The sequence below is a fragment of the Stigmatopora argus genome, chromosome 21 (genome assembly GCF_051989625.1).
Source record: "Stigmatopora argus isolate UIUO_Sarg chromosome 21, RoL_Sarg_1.0, whole genome shotgun sequence".
NCBI classification, from domain to species: domain Eukaryota; kingdom Metazoa; phylum Chordata; class Actinopteri; order Syngnathiformes; family Syngnathidae; genus Stigmatopora; species Stigmatopora argus.
The window spans coordinates 5784170-5809722 of NC_135407.1; the positions used below are offsets into that span (position 1 = coordinate 5784170).

At 40.0% G+C, this 25553-nt stretch overlaps 1 protein-coding gene across 11 annotated transcripts in view; it reads left to right on the forward strand.

Moving 5' to 3' along the window:
- Positions 1-25338, forward strand: part of LOC144066868 (CMP-N-acetylneuraminate-beta-galactosamide-alpha-2,3-sialyltransferase 1-like) — a 45570-nt gene extending 20232 nt beyond the window's left edge. For 10 of the 11 annotated variants that reach the window (XM_077590266.1, XM_077590271.1, XM_077590262.1 and 7 more), the window contains 7 exons: positions 2454-2636; positions 16864-17260; positions 17973-18166; positions 21424-21603; positions 23188-23233; positions 24040-24159; positions 24235-25338. In XM_077590266.1, coding sequence (XP_077446392.1) covers positions 2454-2636; positions 16864-17260; positions 17973-18166; positions 21424-21603; positions 23188-23233; positions 24040-24159; positions 24235-24408 — 1294 coding nt within the window. In that variant the 3' untranslated portion in view covers positions 24409-25338. Of the gene's footprint in view, positions 1-2305; positions 2637-16863; positions 17261-17972; positions 18167-21423; positions 21604-23187; positions 23234-24039; positions 24160-24234 lie in introns of those variants that run through there. The other variant, XM_077590261.1, reaches the window with a different exon arrangement.
- The last annotated feature ends 215 nt before the right edge of the window (positions 25339-25553 follow it).

A 25553-nucleotide genomic window follows, 5' to 3' on the forward strand; every position in this document is an offset into this window, starting at 1 on the left:
CGCTTTGGGGTGCTTCCAAAAGATGAATGATGTGGAGTTTAGTTGGAGCAACGCGCCGCATATCAAGAAGTCGCCTTACAAAAAATAAATAAATAAAAAATGTGGGTGAATATGTCAAAGATGATACCTCTTCACAAAGAGAGCTGATATGGATAGTGACAGCAAAACCTCTGTTCACTCTGTTATATCTGACATTGAGTTGCTGAAATAACATCAATTGAATCCTAACCAAACTAGTTATCTGTACGGAAGAATCGATTATTTTGAATTCAAAACATTGAAATCCAAAATTGAAAAGAGAAAACAAAAGATTATAACGAAAATTCCTCTGACTTCAAATAATGATGTTTTCCAATTTGACTGTTGAGTATCATAATTTGCTTTAATTCAGACTTTTAAAAGTTGGTAGACTTCTGAGGTTAACTGAAATGACCCAATAAATGTGTCAAAGTGGCGGCCCGGGGGCAAAATCTGGCCCGCCGCATCATTTTGTGTGGCCCGGGAAAGTAAATCTTGAGTGCCGACTTTCTGTTTTAGGATCAAATTAAAATGAAGAGTATAGATGTAAATTAAATTTCCTGATTTTCCCCCTTTTAAATCAATAATTGTATTTTTTTCTGTGTTTGTAAAATCTAAAAATATATTTAAAAAAAAGCTAAAATAAACATTGTTTTAGATCTATAAAAAAACCGAATATTCAGGGCTTTTAATCTAGTTCTTTTAATCCATTTATAAAATAAAAAAATCTAAATATTATATCTAAAATGGTGAAATCAAGTTGACGTTAAAGCGGGCTGCGAACCAACCCGAGTCTGACACCCTTGCAATAAATGATTTTAAAATACACTTTTTATAAATTGTAGTATTGCTAAAGAAAAAAATCCCTTTTTAATAAATCAAGTGGCGCTTCCTTCGTCATTCATCTTTCGCCTGACTGCTCCTTGGTGAAGCCTTAAAAATGGCTGTCACAAAATCTGATCGCAGTCATCTAATGGACTGAAACCGTTCTCGGAGCAGATGCGAGCGCACCCACGGCCGAGCGGTACGCTCAGCTGGTCTGTCGAGTCTCCGTCACCCATCTGTTGAGTGAAAAGATTGAATGCAAATGTCGCCCGGTGACAGTCGTACGCACGGGGGCTTATCTTTTGTGTCAACAAGCGCTTGCTCAGAGGCGTGCTGCCGACAAATCAAAGTTGCATTGAAATAAGATCAAATCTGCACGTCTGCTCAAACAAAAAGGACCTCTATAGTTTAGTAATGCGACTTCACGGCTTTCTTAAAAAAATTGCTGTGGGAATTGGGATTGCCTTTGTTTGTTCGACGTGACATTCTCTCCTTCTTGTAGTATTAAAACATTATTTTTTTCTGTTATTGCTTGTATGGCCAAGTGTTAAACTAACTATGGGAACTAATCTTTTTGTTTAGAATTAATCATTTTGACTTATTCTGCATTAGAAACGACTCCCTTTTGAGAATGGTGAAATATTTTCTCCTTTGCTCAGGCTTTATTAAAGCAAGGTACTTTAAGAATATTATACGGGGTGAAATAACCTGGAAAATGAATGCGGGTAAAGTTGCCAGCCTTACTACTTTTGGAATACCTTCTTCACACTTGGGCACCCTCACTATGCGTATGCACGCACTAATTAGACTGTACGTGCTAGAGTGGTGGTTAGTCCTCTTAAAATCAACAACATTCCTGCATTCAGATGGAGGAAAAAGAGGGACTAGTATCCTTTTGATTGGCTCAAACTTTTTTTTTTTTTAAAAGAAGCTAACTAGAGTAACAAAAAAAAATTAAATTGAGAATTTTTAGGAGCCTTTGGTAGTATAAAATGTTTTCCTATAAATAGACATTTTAAAAATAATGTTTACACATTTTCCTATGGCCTGTGTGGGTTTTCTCTGGGTAATACCGTAGCCCCAAAACATGCATGTTGTGTTAATGGAACACTCTAAATTATGAGTGTGTGTGGGAATGGTTGTTTTACTCACTGTGCCCTGCCATTGGCTGGCAACCACGCCTATTGCCCACAGTGGGCAGAGATGTGTTCCAGCACCCCCATAACCCTTGTGAGGTACAGAAAATACATTAATGAATGCAAAAATCATATTATTGGTATTCGCGCCTATGTATTTTTTAATGCAGTCGCCCTCTAACATCTATCTAATTTTTTTTAAAACATTTTTGGGGTACACAAGATGATTTTCTTTTCTTCTTTAATCCAATTTTACACACCTATGGTATGATAAACCTAATATGTTAATACTTGTAAGTGAGGATGCTAAGGGGCGTGTAAGCTCCGTGCCTCTTTTTTCGCCTGAAGGCGACACATGCATCCTCCTCCTCTTCCTCCTCCTCCTCCTCCTCCTTATTCTCTTCCACTTCCACCTCCAGAGCGTGTGTCCAAGTCATTGCTGTCAGGAAGACCAACCTGCTTTTTTGTGCGCAGTGAGCAAGGAAGGAGGAAAAGAGGAGAGAGAAGAGGAGAGGAGGGTGGGAGCCAGTTTGCGGCGGGCTTTTCTCCTCCAACTCCGAGCTGCAGCGTTCCCCTCAGCACGCATGGGAAGCAGGAGATGCCGTGGCGGAATAAATGGACCACACATGCTCAACGTTTTCTGCCCGTGATTTCAAAGTGAGTCTTTTAACAACATTTCTTCATTTCATATTATTATCTATCCCCTTCATGTATGCGAGTTGGCGAAAAGTGATGCAGTTTGCAACTTTTCACTATTGGATAGATGGAATATTTGGACGCATACTTTTGACTTACGACAGCATAGGCGCTTCATGCATTTAAAAGAAAAATCCACAAGTTTTTGTGCATTTTTCTTGATGGAAACGATGTCTTTATGTTAAGCATCTGGGTTTTACATTGTATGGTTTTAAAGCTGCTGGGTCATGCATGCATTGCTCTACTGCCCACAATCCCAACCCGAAAAAAAAATACATACTCAAAACATGTGTTCCACAAACTGTTGCATGTTTTATAGTATTTCTTTAAAATCTTGAATTACTATCCCCCTGTATGCTGCATTCTTATCTCTAAATAAAGCTGCAGAATATACAAGCACACATTGGAGATACATGCATGCTGTATTAAAATTTGATGTAGGTATGTACTATACTCTACATGGTCCATTTACAACCTAAAAGCATTTATTATTGACACATTTTGCCTGTTTTGTATTATTTTTTAACATGGAAAACAAGGAACAAAAACAGTATTTGTATTGTTTTTGAGAAGAAAAAAACATTCACAGATGCATTACAAGATTTCTGCAATATAATTTGTACTTTTTGCGTTACATATATCGTCATTTTATCTCAAATTTAAACTTTTATTGTTGTTTGGATGGAACTTAACTTAATGTTTTAGGTTTGACAGCAACCAAACCTTTTCCAACGATATTTTTGCATCTACTGAACAGCACAAATGTTGCATACTGTATATTTAAATGATGCAAAGTAGTACATTGTACTTCCATTTATACTCAGTGATAAAGTGTATAGTTGTCATTTACTGGTTACCCTCTGATTCACCAGCCAATAGTCTTAATTTTTGCTTAAAGTCAATGAGAAAGGCCTAATTTCACTGGGACGTATATGCAGTAAGACAAACGGACAGATGGACTCAAATTATAATCCCAAAATGTCAAAGTATTTGCTTATTTATTATGCAAAATATCAGGTTTCCTCTGTTTTATGTCTATTAGCGTGCCAAAGTCCAGGTGGGACTGTGTTGACATTATCTCGTTCCTGCATTGTGGAGCAGATGTCCCCTCATTTAACTAATGAAGGTGTCCATAGAATGCCGCTTCATTTCCCAAAAGTGCCCCCCCTCGCCGACACGCCACCCTCGCCATCCTCCCCATCCAAGTCACTGTTATAAATAATAAGCAAGACTGAATACATTAGCTACTATGACCTTGGGAGACCGCATTGCTGTATTTTAAGTGATGGGGGGCACATGCTGATATGGGGGGGTCGGCGGGGTGGGCGGGCACATATGTGGCAGTTATTATCAGGGTGAGAAATTGCTGCCAAGAAGGAGCTATTTTGAACCTTGTCACTCATACTTGCTGCTGACTAGTAATTATTTAAGGGATGGTGGTCTTCTCGGAATGAGCAAACGGGGCAATGAGAAAAGTGCAATGTCAAAGTTTGGGAGTTTCTTCAATGATTTTTAATTTGCTTCATTGCTGTGAGGGTAGAAGCATCTTGTCGGATTTTTCTCTTTTCTGGTATTCAGCACCTGACTCAAGAATCTCATGACTTTGGACGCATATTAGACATTTTTCCATGCGAGGTCAAGGACCGAGATTGACATAGTTTGAATATTTTTGCTCCCCCTGGTGGTGGTGGTTTTGCTTGGTGGAGTCTTCCTTAGCCGCGTTATCAGAAAATGTGCTTGTTTTTTTGGAAGGTATACGACAAAATAAAACAAGGTTATATTGTCGAACTGTTCTTTTTACAGTGAAAATAAATCCAATGCTTTCTAGGAACAAAAAACAGCACATTTTTCTTCTTGACTGATTCACTGCCTTTGATAAACACGATATTTAACAGCCTATATTTGAACTTTGTTGGTGTTAAAAGTTTTAGAACTCTGGCTTTTGGCAAATTGGAATTCCTTCACAATTCTACCTTAGTGGAAGCTTCCAAAAGAGCCCCAAATTCGTCTGATTTCCACACATGCACAATGTAGCTTTTGGCTTACATCTTTTGGAGACGGATTTGTTTTTTCTACCACTCAGTGTCTGGGGAAATATTGTTTTCCATGTTAGGGCACAATACCAAATCTAGCCATTGAATAGCAATTCGTTTGAGTCCCTTAGGTATAATTATTGGACTCCAAGGTGATTTTTCCACAGCCTAAAAGTTTCAGTTATGCTTGCAAGTTGGTGGGTGTCAATTTTTGGCCAGCCGGGGGATTTGCTCCAAATACTTTTGTCTTCACAACCCTGTTGTATTTTACCACCACTGTATTCTTTGCTGATTCGCCCTCTGTTTCCACTTAACGGTTCTGGCTATTATCCAGATGACACCTCAGCAACCAGTTTTTTCCCCCTGCATGTGCACTGGGCTTATACACGAGAAGCTACTATTTGGGTAAGGTACGTACATTCCTCATAAATGGTTCCCAGACAATGATTTAAAGGAGACATGGCTGCAGATAGAAGTGCACTTAGGAGCCTCCTGCAATTTGGCTTTGCGCTGATGTTTAATGCACATTGGCAGGTGCCTTCAGATGGACGCTTTAAGCGAACCGTGATGGCTTAGCGACGCAGTCATTTATCACCTTAGCTGCTGTTTCAGATGTTTATTTCTGGTTTTGTAGTTTGCAGTAACAGGTTCACTTGATCATATTTGGAGGTGTTTTCTAGAGGATGACCAAGTACAAAATGAGGAAAACATTCTTAGTCACCTGCAAAACTGCTGCGTAGACGCCGTGTAAATGTTTTTTTTTGTGTGTTGAATAATTTAACCCCAGAATACAGACATTTGTGTTACAGAATCAATGAGTGCTAGATCAGTGGTGTCAAACACGCAGTCCTGCGGGGGTCTTTTGCCTGACTTTGTAGCTCATTCATACTGGACATACTGAATTAAGTGGGTTTTTGCTGTAAAGCTAGAATTTAGTTTCTTATCCTCAGTCATATTCGCCCCTTGCGGTCAAATGATGACAGCCAGTGAGTTCACCAAGAACCTTAAAATGGCCCAAAACCAACAAGAAGTAATCTGAAAATGGCCAAAAATCAACATGAAGCAACTAATACACAGAAAGTAAAATTATCCAAAATGTACAAGTAGTGACCAGAACAGAAACATGTGCCAATTTCATTGAGTTGCACTCAACCAAACAAACAAACAAAATACTAGAGTGAATTATTTTTTCATTCTCCTTTGTCTGATATATACATAAACTGTATCTCTGCTTTGACCTTGTGTCAGGACTCCCACACACAATATGTAATGTGTCACTTCCCAAGACTACCTGCCAAGCTTGGCGTGTTGTGCATTGTTTGAAGGGCAAAGCTAATGGTTAGGCCTCCCGGCTGGACTGTAGGCAGTCTTCCGCCCGGTCGCTGCGATAATTGGCCAGCAAAAGCTGTGAAGCACCTGGCCAAGCCTTTTACCCGTGGCCAGGCACCCCCCAGCTACCACAAAATAAGGGAAAAGTACATCAAAGTCTGCCTGTAGTTGCTCAATCGCGAACAAGTAAAAAGGGTCTTTGGGAAAACAACATAATTCGAGCATAGTGAGGAAAAACAAATATTTTGAGCAGTTTCTTTAGCTACACTATTTCAGGATCCGTTTAGATATGACCATGTTTTCATTGTTTGTTGGGCGATTTAAGATACAATTATTGAAGGATGTGTTCAATAGTCTTTTTTCTACAATTCTAACCACCTGAGCAAGATGAGAGAAAAAAACAAAGACACATTGCTTTACGTACTATTTGATGAGACCAAAACCAAACATTATACGTTGTAAATACTAATAGCAATAAAATGGAGAACAACAAGCAAATGGACATCTGTTAACGTAACATATCAAAAAGTAATCAGATCACTACTACCCAAAAAAGAGGACTTGATTTGCAAACTCTCAATCTTACACCATCCATTAGTCATAATTGTCAGTGTTTCATTATCAGCATACGTCGCACCATGCCCTGACCAAACTATGAAAAAAATACTACTCTCAGGTAATCATTAAAATCCACACCAGGGATCAATGACAACGTTCTCCATAACCCTGACGACAGCCCTTTGTGGTATTCTGCCGCAGTCACCTATTACATCACGCTGCACTGGCGAATTTACGCTAATTTCCAAACACGTCATCCCTTTGTTATCCGCTCCGATGCGAATTTGCAACAGACTTTGTGAAGCGTGCCGCAACCTCAGGTTTGCCGGAGTCGTGCAGCCGCCAGAGGAAATGAATGAAAAGTATATTAAGGTAGACTAACAGTTCACGGCATTACTTGGGCTAATTCTAATAAATGGGCCTGTTGCTGCTGTAATTACTGACAAAATCATTAGCTCCTCTAATGCTTCACCGCGATCCGCGTTTAATTGCAGTTCATTAACATACTTTGAAACAACAGCCTTTTTTGATGATTAAATGGACTCCTCCTTGACTGGAAATGCAGAATAATTTCACTCAAGAGGTCATATTAGGAATAACGAGCAGAGGAATGTAAATATATTCCTCTTGCCAAACTACAAGGAGCACTTAAAACACCTGAGATGGAGAGTGAGATGAAAACGGGGTAAAAATGAGGACGTTATTAGTAATGCTTTAGGAATTTTACGTCTAAGGAATTGAGGGTCCTTGTAGGATTCTTGGCTAAAGTACTTGAAGGTGACTCTTTGATATAAGTAGAGCGGTGCTTTGAGATATTAGTTGAAATTGCTCTTTGACCAAAATAATCGGATGGGAACTCGTTGAAATAAATCGAATTGCTTGGCAACCAAATGATATCGATACTTGCTTGACTACGTTCAGTGAAGAGTATCAGGGAAAAAAAAGAAACGGCTCTATCGAACAATGTAAGCTCTCGGGGAGATTCCACCGCTCTGCATGTAAATGGATTTCCCATTTAGAGCATACGCGTGCCGCTCGGCTCTCGCCGTGATTGTGAATAAATGCTGTCTTTGCTAATTTTGTAATCAGCAGCGCGAGTACGTCGAGCTTTGGCTGTGGCTTACGTGGATATCGCACGTCCGCAGGCGCTTTCTCAGGATTTTTATGGCTTCCAGGACTAAAACGGCAAGAAAAAAAACTAATCAGGGTTTTTTTTTCCTGATCCCAAAGCTTCAAGAAAAGAGGAAAAATGTACAAATACATTTCAAAAGTGGTTTCATCACTTGACCTGACACATAACTTAAACAGCAGTTTTGGTATGTCACATTTGTACGGAATCACAGCAAGTTTTCTTACAACAAAAAGCTGAAAACAAATAGCATTTTTTCCCCACACGGCTGCGACCCAAAGACGGCTCTTTCCCAAAGCTCTTGTAGAGTGCATTTTCTTGCATAATTAACCGAACAGTGTTTATTTTTAGGGTATAGTGGCGTGGGCCTCGCCGCGGCCACCGCACAGCCCCGAAACCTTGTGAATATGCAAATCAAGTGTTAACATTCTTGGATGTGGAAAGATTCCGGCGTCTTTGGCACCGTCGCGAATATTAACACGACTTGTGATGAGATGCTCTCCGAGGAACTTGGGTTATATATAGCATGTAAGTTATGTTCCAAATACTTGACTTGAAAAGCAGTAGGTTGTGGAATGAGATACTATTTGGAAGTATTTAGACTTAAATGAACACTGTATAATTTGGATATTGTGGTTTAAAATCAATAGATTTTTTGCTTGCAGTCCAGAACACACACAAAAAAAAATTGACTTCTGACCTCAACTCCCCGACCCGCGTCCGTCATATTTTTTTCATCAATCGCTTTCTTGCTTGAGTCTACCTCAAACCGATTAGACTTTTAAAAAAATTAGAATTCAATGCAAAAGCATCCCTTTTGCCAGGTACGGATTTTACCGAGTTGCTCCATTTCGACGTTCACTAGGACATTCTAGGACCCTCATTTTGCTCATTTGTCAAACCTCCACAGCATGATTTATTTCCCTCCGACGTGGGCCTTTTAAGAGTTTCTTTTCCACTCAGGCTGATCAAATGCTTGGTTTTGCCAGGCAGGCCGGCGCCCCGAGTGTCGCTATGAAAGAAGTGGCCCGACAGCGCGTAGAGACAAACCCTCACCTTTGCTTAATCAAAAGAGCTGCTAAGTGAAATGGGGGAAAAACATTTTTTTTCCGCTCCTGAGATGAGTTTACTCCCACCTGTATCTTTTTCACACGCGCAAATACGGTTTCTCCGTCAGATGAGAGTCAGCACTTTGACACAAGCGCGTAATCAGCTTAAAGGATAATACTGCCATTATTGAGTTTTGCTTTCTCTCCACCGGCCACTCATCTCCTGCGGGCAAATCTATAACGTCACTCTGGGCCAATTCCAAATAGCAACTTTTATGACTTGTTTCGGAGAGCCAACATTTAATGCAACCCCACCAGTTTGATGAAGGGGGGATTGCTGTCATTATCTTGTAATGTAACTACTCTAATCTTGTAGTTTTCCAACTCTAATTTTACTTCAATGTCCTGATATTGTGCCAAAATACGTTTGTGTTGACACAGACCTTACGCCGCCAAAAGTGAAACCAAAAAAGATAAAAACAAGCAATAAAATCATAATCTGGTAAATTTCTATTTTAATCATCTAATATTACAACATATGATTTTAATTCTCACAATATTACAACTTTCATCTTGTCATTATATGACTTTAACTTTGCGATATGATTAGTACTTTTCCCACGTAATATTGACTTCCTTCTTGTAATATTGCGACTTTAATCCGCTATTTTTGTCACTCCCTTCTTATTATCTGGATTTTTTTTCCTTCTTTGGACTTTTCTTTACTGGATGTTGAAAGAAGAGTCCGGCAAATCAAGTGAATGAAAAAAAAAACATCTTTGACTGGTGCTGTGACTTGCAAGGGGGCAAAAAAACGGGAATGAGAGATCTAATCGTGATCATAATTGCACATTAGCTTTAATCAAGTGAATCTGTTCATGAATTCTAAAGATAGCAGTCGGTGTATCCTTTCATTTAATTAACATTGATTCTTCGAGTGCTTGTAAATCTCCAAATAAAACGCTTTCGCGCCCTCTGGACCCGATTTGCCTTCAAAGACGGGAACTGTGGAGTGCGACGGTGGTTGATGATATTGACGGAGAAAGTTCTGAGGTGGCCCAGCGTGGTCCAACGGGGGTTCTCGGTATGAACAAGCTGCAGTGGTCAGATAACACACGGACCCCGTAGATTAGACCAGGTAGCGCTAACGCTTCTTACCGAGGACGTGCAGATGATTTAATATTTCCCGTCTTTAATCCTTCCAACTCCCAAAGCACTGTAACTGGCATGGGTTGCTTCAGGGGGGCAACATGGTCGATCTAGTTTCAAATTTACCCCAGTCTCGGATTGTGGAAGCACTGAAAAGTAGAAATGACAGTCCATATGAACAACCGAGCATTCATCAAGTTTAATGAAATTTTAGGAATGTATGCCATCTCGCCAAAAGCAAGGGTTACTGAAAAAGACATAAATTGAGTTGATGTTTTTTGATTTGAGCAAAAGCTTGGGGAAGTATATTGAAATAATTGGTGGCTTTGACGGAATTTGTTTGGAGCAACCAGAAAGTTAATTAGACAATTAAAAATAATGATTTCTACAAAATAACAGTAGCAAACCTCTGTGGTATTCACTTGACTGGTCCTTTCCGGTTTGAACAGACAAATCTTGTTTTGGTTCTCTAGAGAGGATGGCATTTTATTTTTAATGACAGGACTTTTTCCCCCCAAAAAGCAGAGGTTCTAACGGGAATAAACACAGATTGGGAGGAAATAGTCACAAAAAGAAGAGAAACCGAGCATTTGGCGTTATTTGGAGTGAAGCGCAATTCGGCCTAATTAAAGCTTGTCGGCTACAAACAAAGAGATGCAGTTGTAGTACAAGAAACGCTTGGCAAATGTTTCCTTTCAAGCTTCCTGCCAAATTGTCGGCCAAATCCTCCGAGTGTATTTCCACGTTGTAATCTGGTTGGCTGCTACGTGTGGAAATTATTTTTAACGACATATCGCCTCGCTCTTAATTCTCCCTCACATGTCGACGTGGCGTGTAATAAAACTTATTCCCGGCCGTGTAACCTCATTAACGGCGCGAACGGAATCGGTAGGATCGAGGCAAACGATTTTTTTGTATAAAAAAAAATGCAAATAAACGTGATTATTTCCGTGTTGTTCCCTCAGTCGTGATGGATGGGACAGTCTGGCTTTGAAACGGAGAAGTGCCTTGACAAAGCACATTAATAACGAAGCTGCTTTAAATTCTCGTCCCCGCTTCATTTTCCTATCAGAGAAAGTGCAGGAAGTCTCATAAAAAAAACACTAGAAACCTAGTGCGAAAAAAGTCCCATGCGAATGAAATAGATAGCACTCTTTTGTTAAACGCAAAGACAGACGTCCCATTAAAGATGGAGCGCGGGGCTCGACAAGGCGTCAATAAACTCAGCTGCCCTACATTTTGTTCACCTTGGTATCAATTCGTACAGAAAAAAATGCATTGGGTCCTGGCACAATGATTGGATGTTGTCCTACTAGGGGAAAATCAAATATTCAAGGGGAGAGCAAACCTGCAGCGACGGGTTATTGATCCGTCAATGAGTTAGCAAATGAGCAACTGGTTGTCTCCGAGCGAGGACCAATGTTGCCGTAGCTAACTGATATTGAATGGACAGAGGGGGTTGTACTCTTATTTGGGGTGTCAATGTATAGTCAAATGCTGAAATGAACTATACATGAATTCGTCAATGAGCTCCTTTGCTGCCTTTGACACGGATAGACATCCAATCGATTTGAAGTGGGACGACCTGTAGCGAATGAATAACATGTAGTAGACTTCCATCTATTAGACATTCAACTACTGGATGTCCAATCAATTTGGAGTAGGAGGACAAACGGATTGGACGTCTACCAATGATGAACGGGTTTAAATTCATAGCAGAAGAACTATTTCCGTCAATAGCAATGAAAAACGTAATAATGCACGCTTCCACACAGTGTTATAATGAGATTTGATGCCTTCTAAAATGTGTTCATTGTATTACTTTAATTACATATCATTTTTTTAAACTAAAATGATTCATTAACACTCACCTCCAAAAACTTCACTTGGATATTTGCACCCTAAAGTCGTCTTGCGCTCTGTAAACCAGTCCATCAAATTTGCTGAGAAAACCACTCAAAAGTGTCATAAATTAACCCGTTTTGAGTGCATTCAACAATTGTTTGTCTTTATGCAAGCAAAAACCTAACTTACGGAGGGCTTTCAAGTCTGCTAATATTTTACCTTGTTGAGGTAAAGTGGCAATCTCTTCTTTTCAAATGGTCTCCAATTAGCCATTTTCCCTGTCGCACTCATTCAGGCTGTATCAACGGAGGTTATAATGGCTTTGAGTCGAGAGCAAAGTGTTGTGCAAGTGTTCCAAAATGCCAAAGCGGAGCTGGGGGAACAATTCTCGCCGTGATGGCTCATCTGGAGCTGAACTGCTTTCTGTTTCCATTCAGGGATGCCGGGCGACGGAGGTAACTCTCCAGGGAAATGTCGCTTGCTCCGGGCTGCCGCGCACATGAGCGTGTGAAGGACATAAGCATGAAAGCTAGAGCACGAGGAGACTTTTTTTTTATTGTAACCGTAGATCTGAATCAAATATGTGAAGCTAGAAAGGAGAAAAAAAGACAGTTTTCAGATCATTCCTTCTGAATGCATTTCATTTCATGAGTTTGAAATTATTTGTTGAAAACATGCGAGAACGGACAATCACGCAATCGTAGAGCAACGGCGTAAATCCTACGTGAAACCAATCAGAGTGGCTCCTCTCATTCCCTTTCAATTTGGTGTGGAAATAGGCATGTAAACATTTCAGCGCTCCGTTAATAACACAAAAGCCGTTTAAATGTCACTGTTAAAATGTTGCTCTTATTTACAATTAATACATTGGTTGCCTTTGTGAGAAGTTTTTTCCCCCTTTTTAACGTTTTAAGGTTTTTTTTCCTAGTTGAAAAATAAATGATACAGTGTGCGCAATCCTGCAGAAACACACTGTAACAAGGTGTTCAAAATCAATACTAATGCTCAAAAAAAGCACTTTAAAGCTAAGCTCGAATGGTTGTGTTTTTTAAAATCCCTTGATAACTAGTTTGATTTCACCCAAGAGTCTTTTGTTCTGTATTTTAAAAACAAAACACATCAGCGGAACCTATTAGTGTTTCAACAAGGTTGAACGTTGATGCTTTATCATTTAAAAAAAAAAAGGAGCTTATCTCGTATTTGTTTTCAATCCAACAACAGATCTACTTTCATATCAGCAAGCTTTCACCACTGAACTTCTTCACTTACTTTAATCATGGCAACAGACTTCTATGCACTCTGAAAGCCTCTTTATGCACTGGAGAAGGAAACAGCCGCCTTTTTTATACGAAGATAAAACGCCGCCTGAAAGCCAATACGTGAGAATAAAACTCCCAAGTACAGCGCCAAACTTAAAGCCTCTCTGGATTTGCAAATATGATGCCATCAAATGTAAAAAAAAAAATCTTTTCATTTCACATTCTCTCAGTTACAGTATTAGTTTTGGAATGAAAAAAAATATCCCTCCGGGTGTATTTTTTCGCTCAGAAGCAAATGTTCCAGCCCAATGCAGCTTTCCATGGGAGATCATTTAACACTGGTAATTAAACTATACTTTTCTGGGTTTAAATATAATTGAATTGTGTTTCACTATTGAAATATCTGAACAGAAATCAAGTCATTTTTTTCTGGTATTGAAATCACTAGTACTGAACTCATTACTGAATGTCTGGTAGTGGATATATGATTTTTTTTCTATTTTAGAAATGAATTTAATTCAACATAAATGGCCTTATCTTTTCCTGGATGCACTGTCGCAATTTGTGTGTGACATATTTTAGTCAGATATGATATGAGCTTCCACTTGACTTTTTTAGGACCACAATTTTTGCAAATATAGAATCAAATTTTTGTTTGTTTAGCTTGTTTTTTTTGCTTGACAATTCACTGTCAGTCTGCTACTTGCGTTCCTTCGTGTTTTTACAAGCGCTCTGCTGTATTTATGCATGGCATTAATTCATCTTGTCTTTGTTGCTTTGTTTGGTTGCGAGCTCCATTGTTTTCACTGATGATATACACATCCTGTCAGGATTCCAGCTCCCACCTGCCAAAAAAAATGACACGTCGCCATCCCGTAACACAATAGCTTCCCTTTTTGGGTCGACGTGTCTAATCCGTCCGCCCAAAAACAGTCAACGCCAACAAAATCACCTGCTGGGCCCCAAAACATCACTTTTGTAGGAAGCGAAAATATAGCCAGCTCCAAATTCCCTCTGTGACTTTCTTCACAAAGTCAATCCAAATGCAGGAGAAATAGTGATTGGACTATGCAATTTGGAGAAAAAAAATCACAAATGACTCTCGTTTATCTTGAATTACAACCCCTGCCACACCGAAAATATGCATTATAGTTTAACATCTTACTCTACATACATATTATATATATATTCATTAATTTTCAACAGAGCTCATTCTTGGCAGGGTGAACTTTAGGCGAAAGGCTACATCCTCAACTGGTCGCCAGTCAGTTGTAAGACACACATTGAGAAAAACAACCAACAGCTAGCGGGAATCAAACCCGTGCTGCCCGAACCAAATTCAGACAAAATAACCACTGCCCCATTGGGTGGCATCTTATGTATTTTCTTAATAAAGTAAAAATAAGTTAGCTTTCATTCATTTACCGTATAGCGCTGATCCTCACGAGGGTCACAGGGGTGCTGGAGCCTATCGCAGCTAACTATGGCGGGGTGCACCTTGATTGGTCGCCAGCCAATCACAGCATTACATGTCAAATAATATTTTTTTTCTATTTGGGATGAATGAAGTTATGTTTGTTTTGTTTTTGTTTCTGTTTTTTTTACTTTAACATGAGCATAAAACTACCGCCGTAAATGTCTGAAAGTAATAGGTTAATGAATATAAATAGCTGTATGTGAAGCGCATTCAATTGTTACAAACAATTCACTCGCAGTTAGGCTTGAAAGCAGCTAATTAAATTATTTGGCCTCAGAGGATGAAATGCAGTTGTCAAGGTGAATAGCTTGACTTTCTATCACTTTTTTCTTCCCCCATCTGTCAGGTTGACGACCTTCGTTTTTTCTCTCCCAGCAAAGCCAAATATTTTTTTGGGGTCGCTAAAGATATCTGGACATTTCAGACACTTTTTTTCCAGAAACCAAAATCCCCCTTTAACGACATCCTGCGAAGGTGATGACTTTTCAAAATGGAACAGGCCCTCCTCTGCCTCCCCTTTCAGCCTTTGCTGTCTCAGCTCGGCAAACTTTGATCAGCGTGAGGCTGCCATCCTTTCGTCAGACAAGGTCAGGCCAAACAGAAGCCATGTTTGAAAAAGTCGCCAGCTGTTGGAGAATACTCGAGACGGGGGCGGGGGAGGCGGCTTTTTTGGAAATGACGTACGTCAAACGCGGCCTCATTTATGGGGAGAAGCAGCTCTGTTCATGGCAGTGTCCCCAGCTTGTCAAAGCCCCCCCTGTGCCCCCCAGTAGACAATAATGCAATTCGCCTTGTATGCAAATTTTGGAGTCCGCAGTGACTTCGGTAGCAGGCGCAGCCTAAATTGTGCAACGGCTTATGTCTTCGCTGCTGACGTTAAGTTTAGGAACAGGATAAGTGGCCAAAAAATATGGATGGACGGATGGTACGCCTTACTTAATAATGTGGCGATAGTCGTGGATTAAACATAAATTGTGGCCTTTTTTAAATTTTGTTCCCATGGGTAATGGAAGAAAATACATTAATCAGAAAAATAATGTGGTATTCAAATTCAAATTCATATTTATAAATGTTAAAATAGGAGTTGAAATGAATATGTAATATAACGTGGAAAAAAAGGTAGTTTTACGCGGTAAGTTTTGTTTGCATGCATTAATACAAAAAAATAATAGAAAAAAAAGTATTCAAATTGAGTATATATTTATATATGTTACAATACAAGTTGAAATGAATATGTAATATGACATGTGGAAAAATTGGTAAATAAAATAGTATTTCCACAAATCTGTAAAAAATCTCACCATAAATGACTTTCTTCTTCTCCCATGCTATTTCTATTGCACATATTAAGCTACGTATATTCTTTGAAAACTTTCCCCCAAAACCCAACGGGATGTTAAATGGCTTCCAGTGCTCCCGTGTCCTTCCTTCCCCCCGATAATAAGCGGCGCTCTGATTGGAAAAGCGACGGTGGCCTGGGAAGCCAATCCTCTTTACTTCCCTCCGGGGTTAGCATTTGAATGACCTGATCAATTTCTAATCAAGAAAGGCCAGGAGGTTTTCCTCGCTTCATAATGTACTTTGTCACCAATCTCGCCTACGAGGAGGGCGGCTTGTTAAGCTGAAAAGGGCAGGTAGGCTTTCTGGGGATCACTTTGCCTTGTATTACACCCTCCCTGCAACGTGGTGATAGCGCCGTATCTTCACTTGGAATCTGCTGTCAGCTAAATATAGATGCATAGAAATTCTGGAAAGCCCAAATAACTGATCCTGTGTGGATGCATGGGGAGCAAAATGAACAAAAAAAAGACCCAGGCGGAGTGCATCTATCTGGGGAACATTTCTTCTCCCACCTTTTATTGTAGGAATTTTGACACTGGAGAAAATAGGGGCTTCATAAAAATAGCATAACATATTTTTCAACCTGCAGTGCAAAAGGAGGCAGTGTGTTGATATGGTGTTGAAGGTGCTAAAAAAAAAAAAAAAAAAAAAGATGTACGTACATTCCAAAATTGGAAGACAGGGAAACAGGAGTCATTGCATTTAAAAAATGTGAATATTTCCTCTTTTCATTCTTCTTTATTAGCTAAATAAATCCTGCTCCCTACCGTCACTGCTCTGGGTTCTTAGGCAATAATGAAATGACATCCAAAATAATAGAAGGCGTACAAATAGAAAGTAACACATTTGCATGAAATAATCAGTGAGTATGCAAATGGAAATCAATCAACTGCAGGCAAAAGTCACTCTTTCAAAAATGCATTAAATAGTCAGTGAGTTTGCGAATGGAAATCTGCAATCATTTTTTCCTGGCTAAAACTTCAAAACAAAAAATGGCTGTCCGTCTGTTTGCATTTTAGGTTGATGACTAAACGAACTGACGACCCCTCAGCCCGTGACCTTATCGACGGGACACGATTTCCCCCCGAGCGCCCTCCCAGTTCCCAAGCCGTGGATTCTAGCCGTGACAGCATGACGCTGTCCAAACGCAGGAAGACGTTGGCACTTCTGTTGCTCGCTCTTTTGTTCTCCCTGATGTTCGCCACCTTCCTCTTCAGCTTCCCCTTGCAGGACCACTTCTTCAAGCACGCCTTCCACTTGGCGGCCTCGTCCAAGGTCCCCCCGTGCGCCTGCAGGCGGTGCATGACGGAGGCGAACAACGACACGTGGTTCGCCAAGCGCTTCAACCAGTCCATCCATCCCCTCATGACCAGGGACAACAGCGTCCTCTCGGAGGAAACCTTTAAATGGTGGCAGGTACAAGGACAAACTTGACATTGGTCTTTTCTGGCGCGAGTTCCTAATAGAACTAACGATGTCCTGATCACAGTGGCGGTCCGTGCATTTTCTCGTAGCACCTTCAATGGGTAAAATCCACTTCCTAGCAGCATTTCATGATTAAATACAAATACTGGAGCTTTTCAGACATTACAACCGGGCCGTGGGGTGATTTTCCCGGGAAAAGACAGCGATGGACATGGAATTATTTAATAAGTATTGATGGACAAAATATAATATATGATTCAGATATTTCTTAGGCCAGCAGAGAAGGCCCTGACGGCCCGCTACTGCCTGATCCGATATGATTTTTGTTTCGTGGTCCGCACGAAGTAACGTCATGGGCCAAATCCGAAGTTTGATATTTGGAATCCATTGACTGTAAATCCAATATAGCCCATTTAGTTCTGCAACGGTAGACAAATAAACAGACAAAGTGCAAGTGAATTTTCCAGCCTTCTCGGCACAAATAGTAGAAAAGAGTACACCGTGGCTATGTCGGTTTTATCTGCTGTCTCAGCGAGTTGAGAGCCACTCCAAGACGAGCGCTCCAAAAGCCCCCCCTAAGGAAATGACAGTAATGTGTTGGCCTCCCGAAGCTCCTTTGCCCTTGTTCAATCGTTTCCACTTAAAGTTAGCTCGCAGCGAGATGCACACTGAGCGTCTTGTCTCGCCCGTCTCGCCTCTTCAGCTGCTGCAGCAGGAGAAGCGGCCGGCCGACTTCGACGAGGTGGTGGACGAGCTGTTCCGGCTCATTCCGGACCACGTGCTTTACGCCGATGCCGGGCCGGAACGCTGCCGGACCTGCGCCGTGGTGGGGAACTCTGGGAACCTCAGGGGCTCCCGCTATGGACATCTCATTGACTCCAGTCATTTTGTTTTAAGGTCAGTGAGCATTTTTGTGTACATACTACTGTTATAGATGTACCTATTTAAACCTAACTTGGCCAAACGAAGACAGAATGGATTGGAGAAGACGACATAGAACATAGAATAGAATGCATAGCCAAAAAGGTCGGCAAGATAGAAGCCATCCTATCTGTAGCTATTGTTGGCTGGGATAGGCTCCAGCACCCCCCCCCCCCCGCGTTATCTTTTGGATAAGTGGTAGGGAAAATGAATGAAAAATTTACAACACTTGAGGCAGCAAAACCACAAAGTTGCAACATCTAAGCCAAGTTAAGAAACGTTTTTAAATCTACCCTGGAAATGTTGGCTACATTGTTATTGGAATGATTAAATGTGACGTGTGCAAAATTACCCTAACACATACTCATATATTAAAAGTCTAAATATTTATTCTGATATATCGGTATTGGTTCTATGGAATTTAATACAATATTCAATTCAATTTATTGGCGAAAAGAAATATTGGGCGATATCACTGGAATTTAAAGCAGTATTGCACTTTTAACACTTTTAATCAATTTTGATGTTTATGGCATCTTTTTTAAGCATTGCATGCACTTGAATGAAAACTCTAAAAGATTACTATGTTAATCTTGATTCGTTTTGCTCGATTTTGCACCAATTAATTACAGAACAGAGTTCATTTCCCAAACTAAAAAATACAAACAGTATCTTTTTATTGTACATTATCGGGGCGTCACAATTAAACGGCACTACCGCTTATCGTCAAGCCCAGCCACCGTTATGGCGGAACCATGCTGTTGTCGCACCCATTCAATTCCACCGCGACACACGTTCTCCATCCCGGCCATTAGCGGAGGCCATTGTTGCATGCCACTGCAAATATACTCCAGGGTTTTTTATTTTTTTTAAATCCTCTCCGCGTGATATTTGAATTCACGCTCGGTCGGGGGTGCCGTGGTTCTGAGCTCAAAGGTCACCCGGGGCAGCAAAACAACAAGCGGTGGCAAAATGAAATAGTAATGCGCCAAACAAATGCGTCATCTAAAAATCCAGCTCACAAAAAGTGCTAAAGAAGAAAATGCTTCTTTTTTTTTAAACTTTTGCTCATCCATCAGCACTTGTGCGTCGCTATTGGCTCTGCTGAGCGGGGATCAGTCAAAAGCTTATACAAGCGAGTATGATGTAAACCAGTGCAAATATCTTCATTAGAAGGGATTTTCAAACCAGCATAGAAAATGAGGTCAATTATGGTGTTTGTTTGTTGTTGAAATTGGCTTGAAAAACCCAGATGCAATGACCTCGGGAATTGGAGGAATGACATAAGAGAACTGGGGTAGGGAACCTATGGCTCGCGAGCTATACGTGGCTCTTTTGGGGCTCTCCGCTAACCTGTAAGCTAAAATGTCCCTCTATTTTTTTCCCCATTAGACACTCTTGTGTATGCATACTCTCATTGAATAACAATGTTGTACTTTAAGTGTTGAAATAACAAAAAAAGCACACATTTACATGTCTTTTGACTTTTAAATTCTCAGTTTGGCTGTCAAGGAATAACATTGAAAAATATGAATTGTTTCTGGCTCTCTCTATCAAAAAGGTTCCTCACCCCTGTGCTAGAATGATAAAAAAATAGGACTGAGAATGATAATTCTAGGTGATGCATTGCTATTTATGCGTTTTTTTTTTTACCTCTAATTGACCTTTCTTTGACTAGTCAACTCACACTCAAGTGCGACTTATAATTTTAAAAATACAGTACTTGCAAATACCCAATTGAGTCAGTTCAGTGTTCCCCCGGCAGTGCTTTGGCATTATTTCTATCTCATTCCCCATTTGACCTCTGATCCTCACCCTGACACTCATCTTTTCACCTCCCAACATTTACACAGTTTCTTATTTTTAATACTTGGCCATAAATCAACGTAGAAGTGCGTATCTTTTACGAGACACGTAGCGATGAAGGTTTCTATTAAATTGCGGAGTCTTATGCATCTTGATGTGATGTGTTCACTCCGCTCGTAAAAAGGTGCACGGAGATCCTCTCGGGGATTCGTCAGCCGGAAGCATGTTAGCGTTTTGAAAAGTTAACCTTAAAAAAAGAAGATAGAGTAGCAGCAACGGCAGCAATAGAATTGGGCTCGTGAAAGGAAGAAGCGGTGAAATACTGGTGACCTTTAAAGTGTTACTCGCTCATTACATGCTGCGTGAGCCGCAACTGCACCCCAAGCACAAAGACGTCATTTTGGGATACTGTGAGAAATAACTGGAACAAATAAATGTGTCAGGGTTATTTACAAACAGCCAAATTGACGTAAAAACAAATTACTAGTGGACTTTTACTGGAACCCTTCCAAAAATTCAGCCAGTTCAACCACTAATAAGATGCACTTTTAACATTTTTGCATTACAGATGCCATGAGATGATGTACATGTATTGAAAAAGTTATATACAAAAAAAATTGAATCAGGATTTTTAAGTGAAGTACATCATTCAATCGAGAAAAAAAATGTACTAGAAATTGTTATGCATGCATTTAAAAAATGATAAAACTTAATATCTCATTACGAATATATATGCAGATTGCATTCATTATGTTTACCTTGCAGGAGGTCAAACTGAGCTTCCATTGATTGTGATGCGAGTCAATCGCTCCCAGTTCAAATGAAATGGACGGCTATATCCGTCAATGGAATGAGTTCAATGATGTTTCCAAATCGGGCAACGCCAAACCATATGCAGCGGGGTGATTTAAATTTGTAATGAATAACTGTGCTGACTTTTTTCTGGTTGTCTTGCCAGTGGCTGTAATCTATAACCACTGTGGAGTATTGTTACAATGTTGGACTGCATCTACGATGGAAGGCCAGTTGACACACTGGCGTGGAAAATGTCAGGCTGCTACACGGCTGTCATTGGGAGAGTGAGTAATGAGCAAAATGATATTGCCAAGACCTCAGCGGACAAGACAGGCCATGTTACTCATGAAAGGTGGTGGGGGTCGTCCTAATGATTTGTCTCCTACACCGCCCGGACGGCATCCGACAGCCTCCGAGTTCTCACCAATTACCTCGGCGGCAATGGCGTATAGTCGGGTGGGATAACAGGCATCCCGGCATGGTCACGTCGAAAAGGGAGACTGATATTGTTCTAAACTGCTCTTTGTGAGGCTGGAGAATGGCCTCCGTGAGAGACATTGTCATTCTTCTCGAAATACCAAGAATGATGTTGAATCTGCATAGATTGTCAGATTGTCACTGTTTTGCTGCAGAATGAATCAAGCTGTCACGGATGGCTTTGAAGAGGATGTGGGTTCCAGGACCACGCATCGTTTGATGTATCCGGAAAGCGCCACTGACCTGGACAATGCCACCATCCTGGTGTTCATCCCCTTCAAGACTCTGGACCTGCAGTGGATGATTAGCGCCTTGACCACAGGCACCATTAATTAGTATGTTCAAATTCTTCTATCTCATCATTTGGGTCGCGGGGGGTGCTGGAGCCTATCCCAGCTGATTCCGAGGCAGAGGCAGGGGACACCCTGAATCGCTGGCCAGATGGAAAACCATGCACACTCACAACCATGGGAAATTTAGAGTGTCCAATCAGCCTGCCATGCATGTTTTTGGAATGTGGGAGGAAACCGGAGTACCAAGGGGAAACCCACATAGGCCCGAGGAGAACATGCAAACTCCACACATGTGGACATGACCTAGATTTGAACCTATGTTCATCAATATTTCAATAGTAGGAGGCGTCCTCGTTGACATTTTCAGTCCAACATTCTTCTCCTTAAACTCAAAATTATGTTTTTTTTTTAACTCAATGGCTGTCCTTAACGGCGCAAGACGTCCAATCGCTGTCAGTTGAACCGAAAAATGACCATTCGCACTCCCGGTTTCATCGAATTGGATGTCTATCGCCCCTTATGACATGCAATGATTTAAATACTGTGAAAAATAGTCTACTTTCGAGAGTTATTTGGGGCTGTAACCAAAATGTATTTCTGTCTTCATGCTAATAACCGCAGTAGACAAACATAAATGTGAATTAAAGCCAATTTGTCAAGCGCTCCCAAGAAAAAAGACGCTCAAGATTGGGGAAAAGAAAAATAATACTCCAATAAATTATTAGCCCACCTGCTAAATCCTCAATGGCCTGTGGTTGAATGCCTGAACCCTCCTGATGAAAAAAATAAACAAAACAAGATAAATGTATACTTCTACCTATAACTCTGCACTAGAGATAAACTCAAACAAATGTGCCTAATAAAAAAAGCAGTTGTTGCTCAAGCAATCATTCTGCATCGTTAAATGTCATTTTACAAGCCGAAAGTCTGCGCTGTGGAAAGTGGAGGTGTGTGTGTATATGTTTGCGTGAGTGTGTGTGCATACAAAGTACACACTTCATTTCGAGACGCCTGTCGTGAACTTGAGCGGCTTTATGATGGAATTTGCATGGAAACTATATTGGCTTTGTAGTTAACAGCGACGGTATTATAACATAACTAGTCAATTCCCCCCCCAAAATTGAGGAATTGCTGTTAAATCTGCTGCATAACCTGAATTTGAGGGCAATACACTTTCCGCTGCCTGGATTGTTTAGCATATTATTCATACAGTAACAATCATTAGTATGCCGATGAAGTGGCCCATCTTTTATACGCCATTTTCACACACGCTTTTCACATTTTTACGCTGATGTTTGCACTTTCGGTGGAGCGCCGGGGCGGGCAAACAACTCTTAATTTAACATGCATATGAAAAATGATGCAAACATTTTACAGTATAATCCACCTGCTCGTGGTTGCAAAATTTACTCCCGTGACATTTAATCAGTTGTGTTCACGGGGGCCATCATGGCCTAAATGAGATAAAAGTTGCACACGGACCCCTGCATTATTTGTGCGGTGACACTGATGGCGTAAACAGGCTGTAAAATGGTATTGATGGCTGTTTTCAAGGTAATGACAAAACACACTAACCTGCTTTTTATTTTGTTTATTTATTTTTTGCTTTGGTCTCTTCCCACGCAGCACTTATGCTCCTGTTATGCCTAGGATTAAGGCAAACAAGGATAAGGTATTTATTTGTTATTTTCTTTCACAGATATACTGTTTGGAATTGTAATCGTGTATTGTTGATAGTAACACGTTGCATTTAGTGCGTTATATTTACATTTATTTCTGAGAGTAGTTTTATCATGCCATACTGTTGACTTTTATTTTATTTTCATTTCAATTTGTTTTGGGTTACACTAATATCATGACAGTTTGCAGTTTTATTCCACATATTAAGCCCACTTGTACTGGTTTCACCAATTGGATGTCACAATAATAATGACTCTATTTCACCTATTATACATAAAAATATAGTCACATTGATAATCATATCGAATATCGCACATTGATGCCTGCCTATTTTGTCACGTGGCCCCTCTAAAGCACCATAAAATTAAACTATTACACATAGAGCGCTGCTGTCAACTTTACTCAAAAGTGAGGATTTATAACTCTCCCCCAGTGACAAACTGGAAATATGATATTTTTAATTTCTTGGTAGGACTGAGGACACTTTGGAGAGGTTTCATTTATGTAGATTTCCTTTTTTGTGCCTAATATGGTCAACTAATATTTAATATAATTTGAAAAAAATAACATGCCAGTGTTTTAAGGAAATTTAGATGTTAAAAAACAGTTACTCAAACTTGATTACTCTATTCACTGAATATTTTTTAACTAAAATACATGTTTTTGGATGCCAACTTTCACTTTTACTTGAGTAATATTATTTTGAAGCAACGCTACTCTAAATTGAGTCAAATTTTCGGCTACTTTAACCACCTCAAAATATATATTTATTTAATTGATTGTCTTACTATTTGGCAGGTGGTGATTTACAACCCCACTTTTTTCAAATACGTGTGCGAATCTTGGCTGGAAGGACACGGAGGCTATCCGTCCACAGGCTTCCTCAGCTTGCTATTCGCCATCCACATATGTGATAAGGTAACACTGCTCATGTCACTTTTTGCCCTGATTCATAATTCAAATATTTTCCATCTTTGGTGCTCATATTTGCAGGTCAATGTGTTTGGATTTGGCGCAGACCAGCGTGGCAACTGGCATCACTACTGGGAGAAGAACCTTCAAGATGGCGCTTTTAGATACACTGGAATCCACGATGGGGATTTTGAACATTACGTCACCAATATTTTGGCAGACAAACACAAAATTCAAATGTTTAGAGGGAGCTGATGAAGGAGGAAACTGGGCATCTTTGCCTGCCATTGGACGAACTTGAAATGAACCTGTGAAAAACAGGAAGATCGCTTTTCTATTTTGAGCTTTTTACCATATTGTGTCTCTTTAATGTGACCAGCCAAAAAAAAACCTTGCCAGTTTAATAGTTACTCGTGCACAATTTAACTGGCGGGCTGTCATTGACAACCAATCCACTTGAACTGGGAGGGCTGCAGCGAATGCACAGTTCTAATTTACAACAGTGAGATAAAAAAAAGAGCCACGTGGGGCTCTGGAGCCGTAGTTTTTAGGCTTCATGGTGAATGGTGCAGAAAGAGTTTTCCATATTTTGTCTGCTTTTGAAAAAAAAATGACGGATGCAAAAGAAATAGCTTATTTTGGACTACTTTAATCTAACGGATTTAACACATTTCAATCTGTGATGGTGCCTTATCAATTATTTGCATTTCTATTATTTACAATTTAATGAAAATTATCAAGTGCCTTTGCTAAGTTTAGTTTATTTGGATCATTGATAAGAACTAAGACCGTCGATACTTGCAGAAACTTAGTATATTCTTTAAAACCGGCTCAAAATCATTGCTGATGGACAATAATGTGATATTATTTTTATTTCTGTCCCTTAAAAATGTGTATTTTATTTGTACTTCACGTCAGGACGTTTCGTTTGTGAAGACAGTGCCATCATGTGGGGGACAACTTTCAACAAACAACAAAAGGATTGTGCTCGCTGAGGACTAATGGGAAATATGACCTCCAAAAAAATGAAATTAACATTTTTTTCTAATTGGAAACTGGAGAAAATGTGTAATCAATTAGAAAATAATGCCTGTTGAAATTTGTTGATGAAGGAAACAGCATTTTGACTTGGGGTTTTCTTTTATTACTATTTAGGGATATTTTTATTTTCAGTTTGAGCCAATGATCATGCTATAAAGTGTGAATAAATAAAAAATAAAAAATAAACACTTGTGTTTTGTGTCAGAAGTCACTTTGCCAGACGGTTAATAAGAGTTTTAGGAGAATAAATGAGTTGTTAATTAGACACCAGGGAACAAAACCTGATAGACCATTGGATCTATTTGCTTCATTAGTGCTTTTTCTGGTTAAGCCAGGGTCTTTTTTTTTAAGTTGCCTCA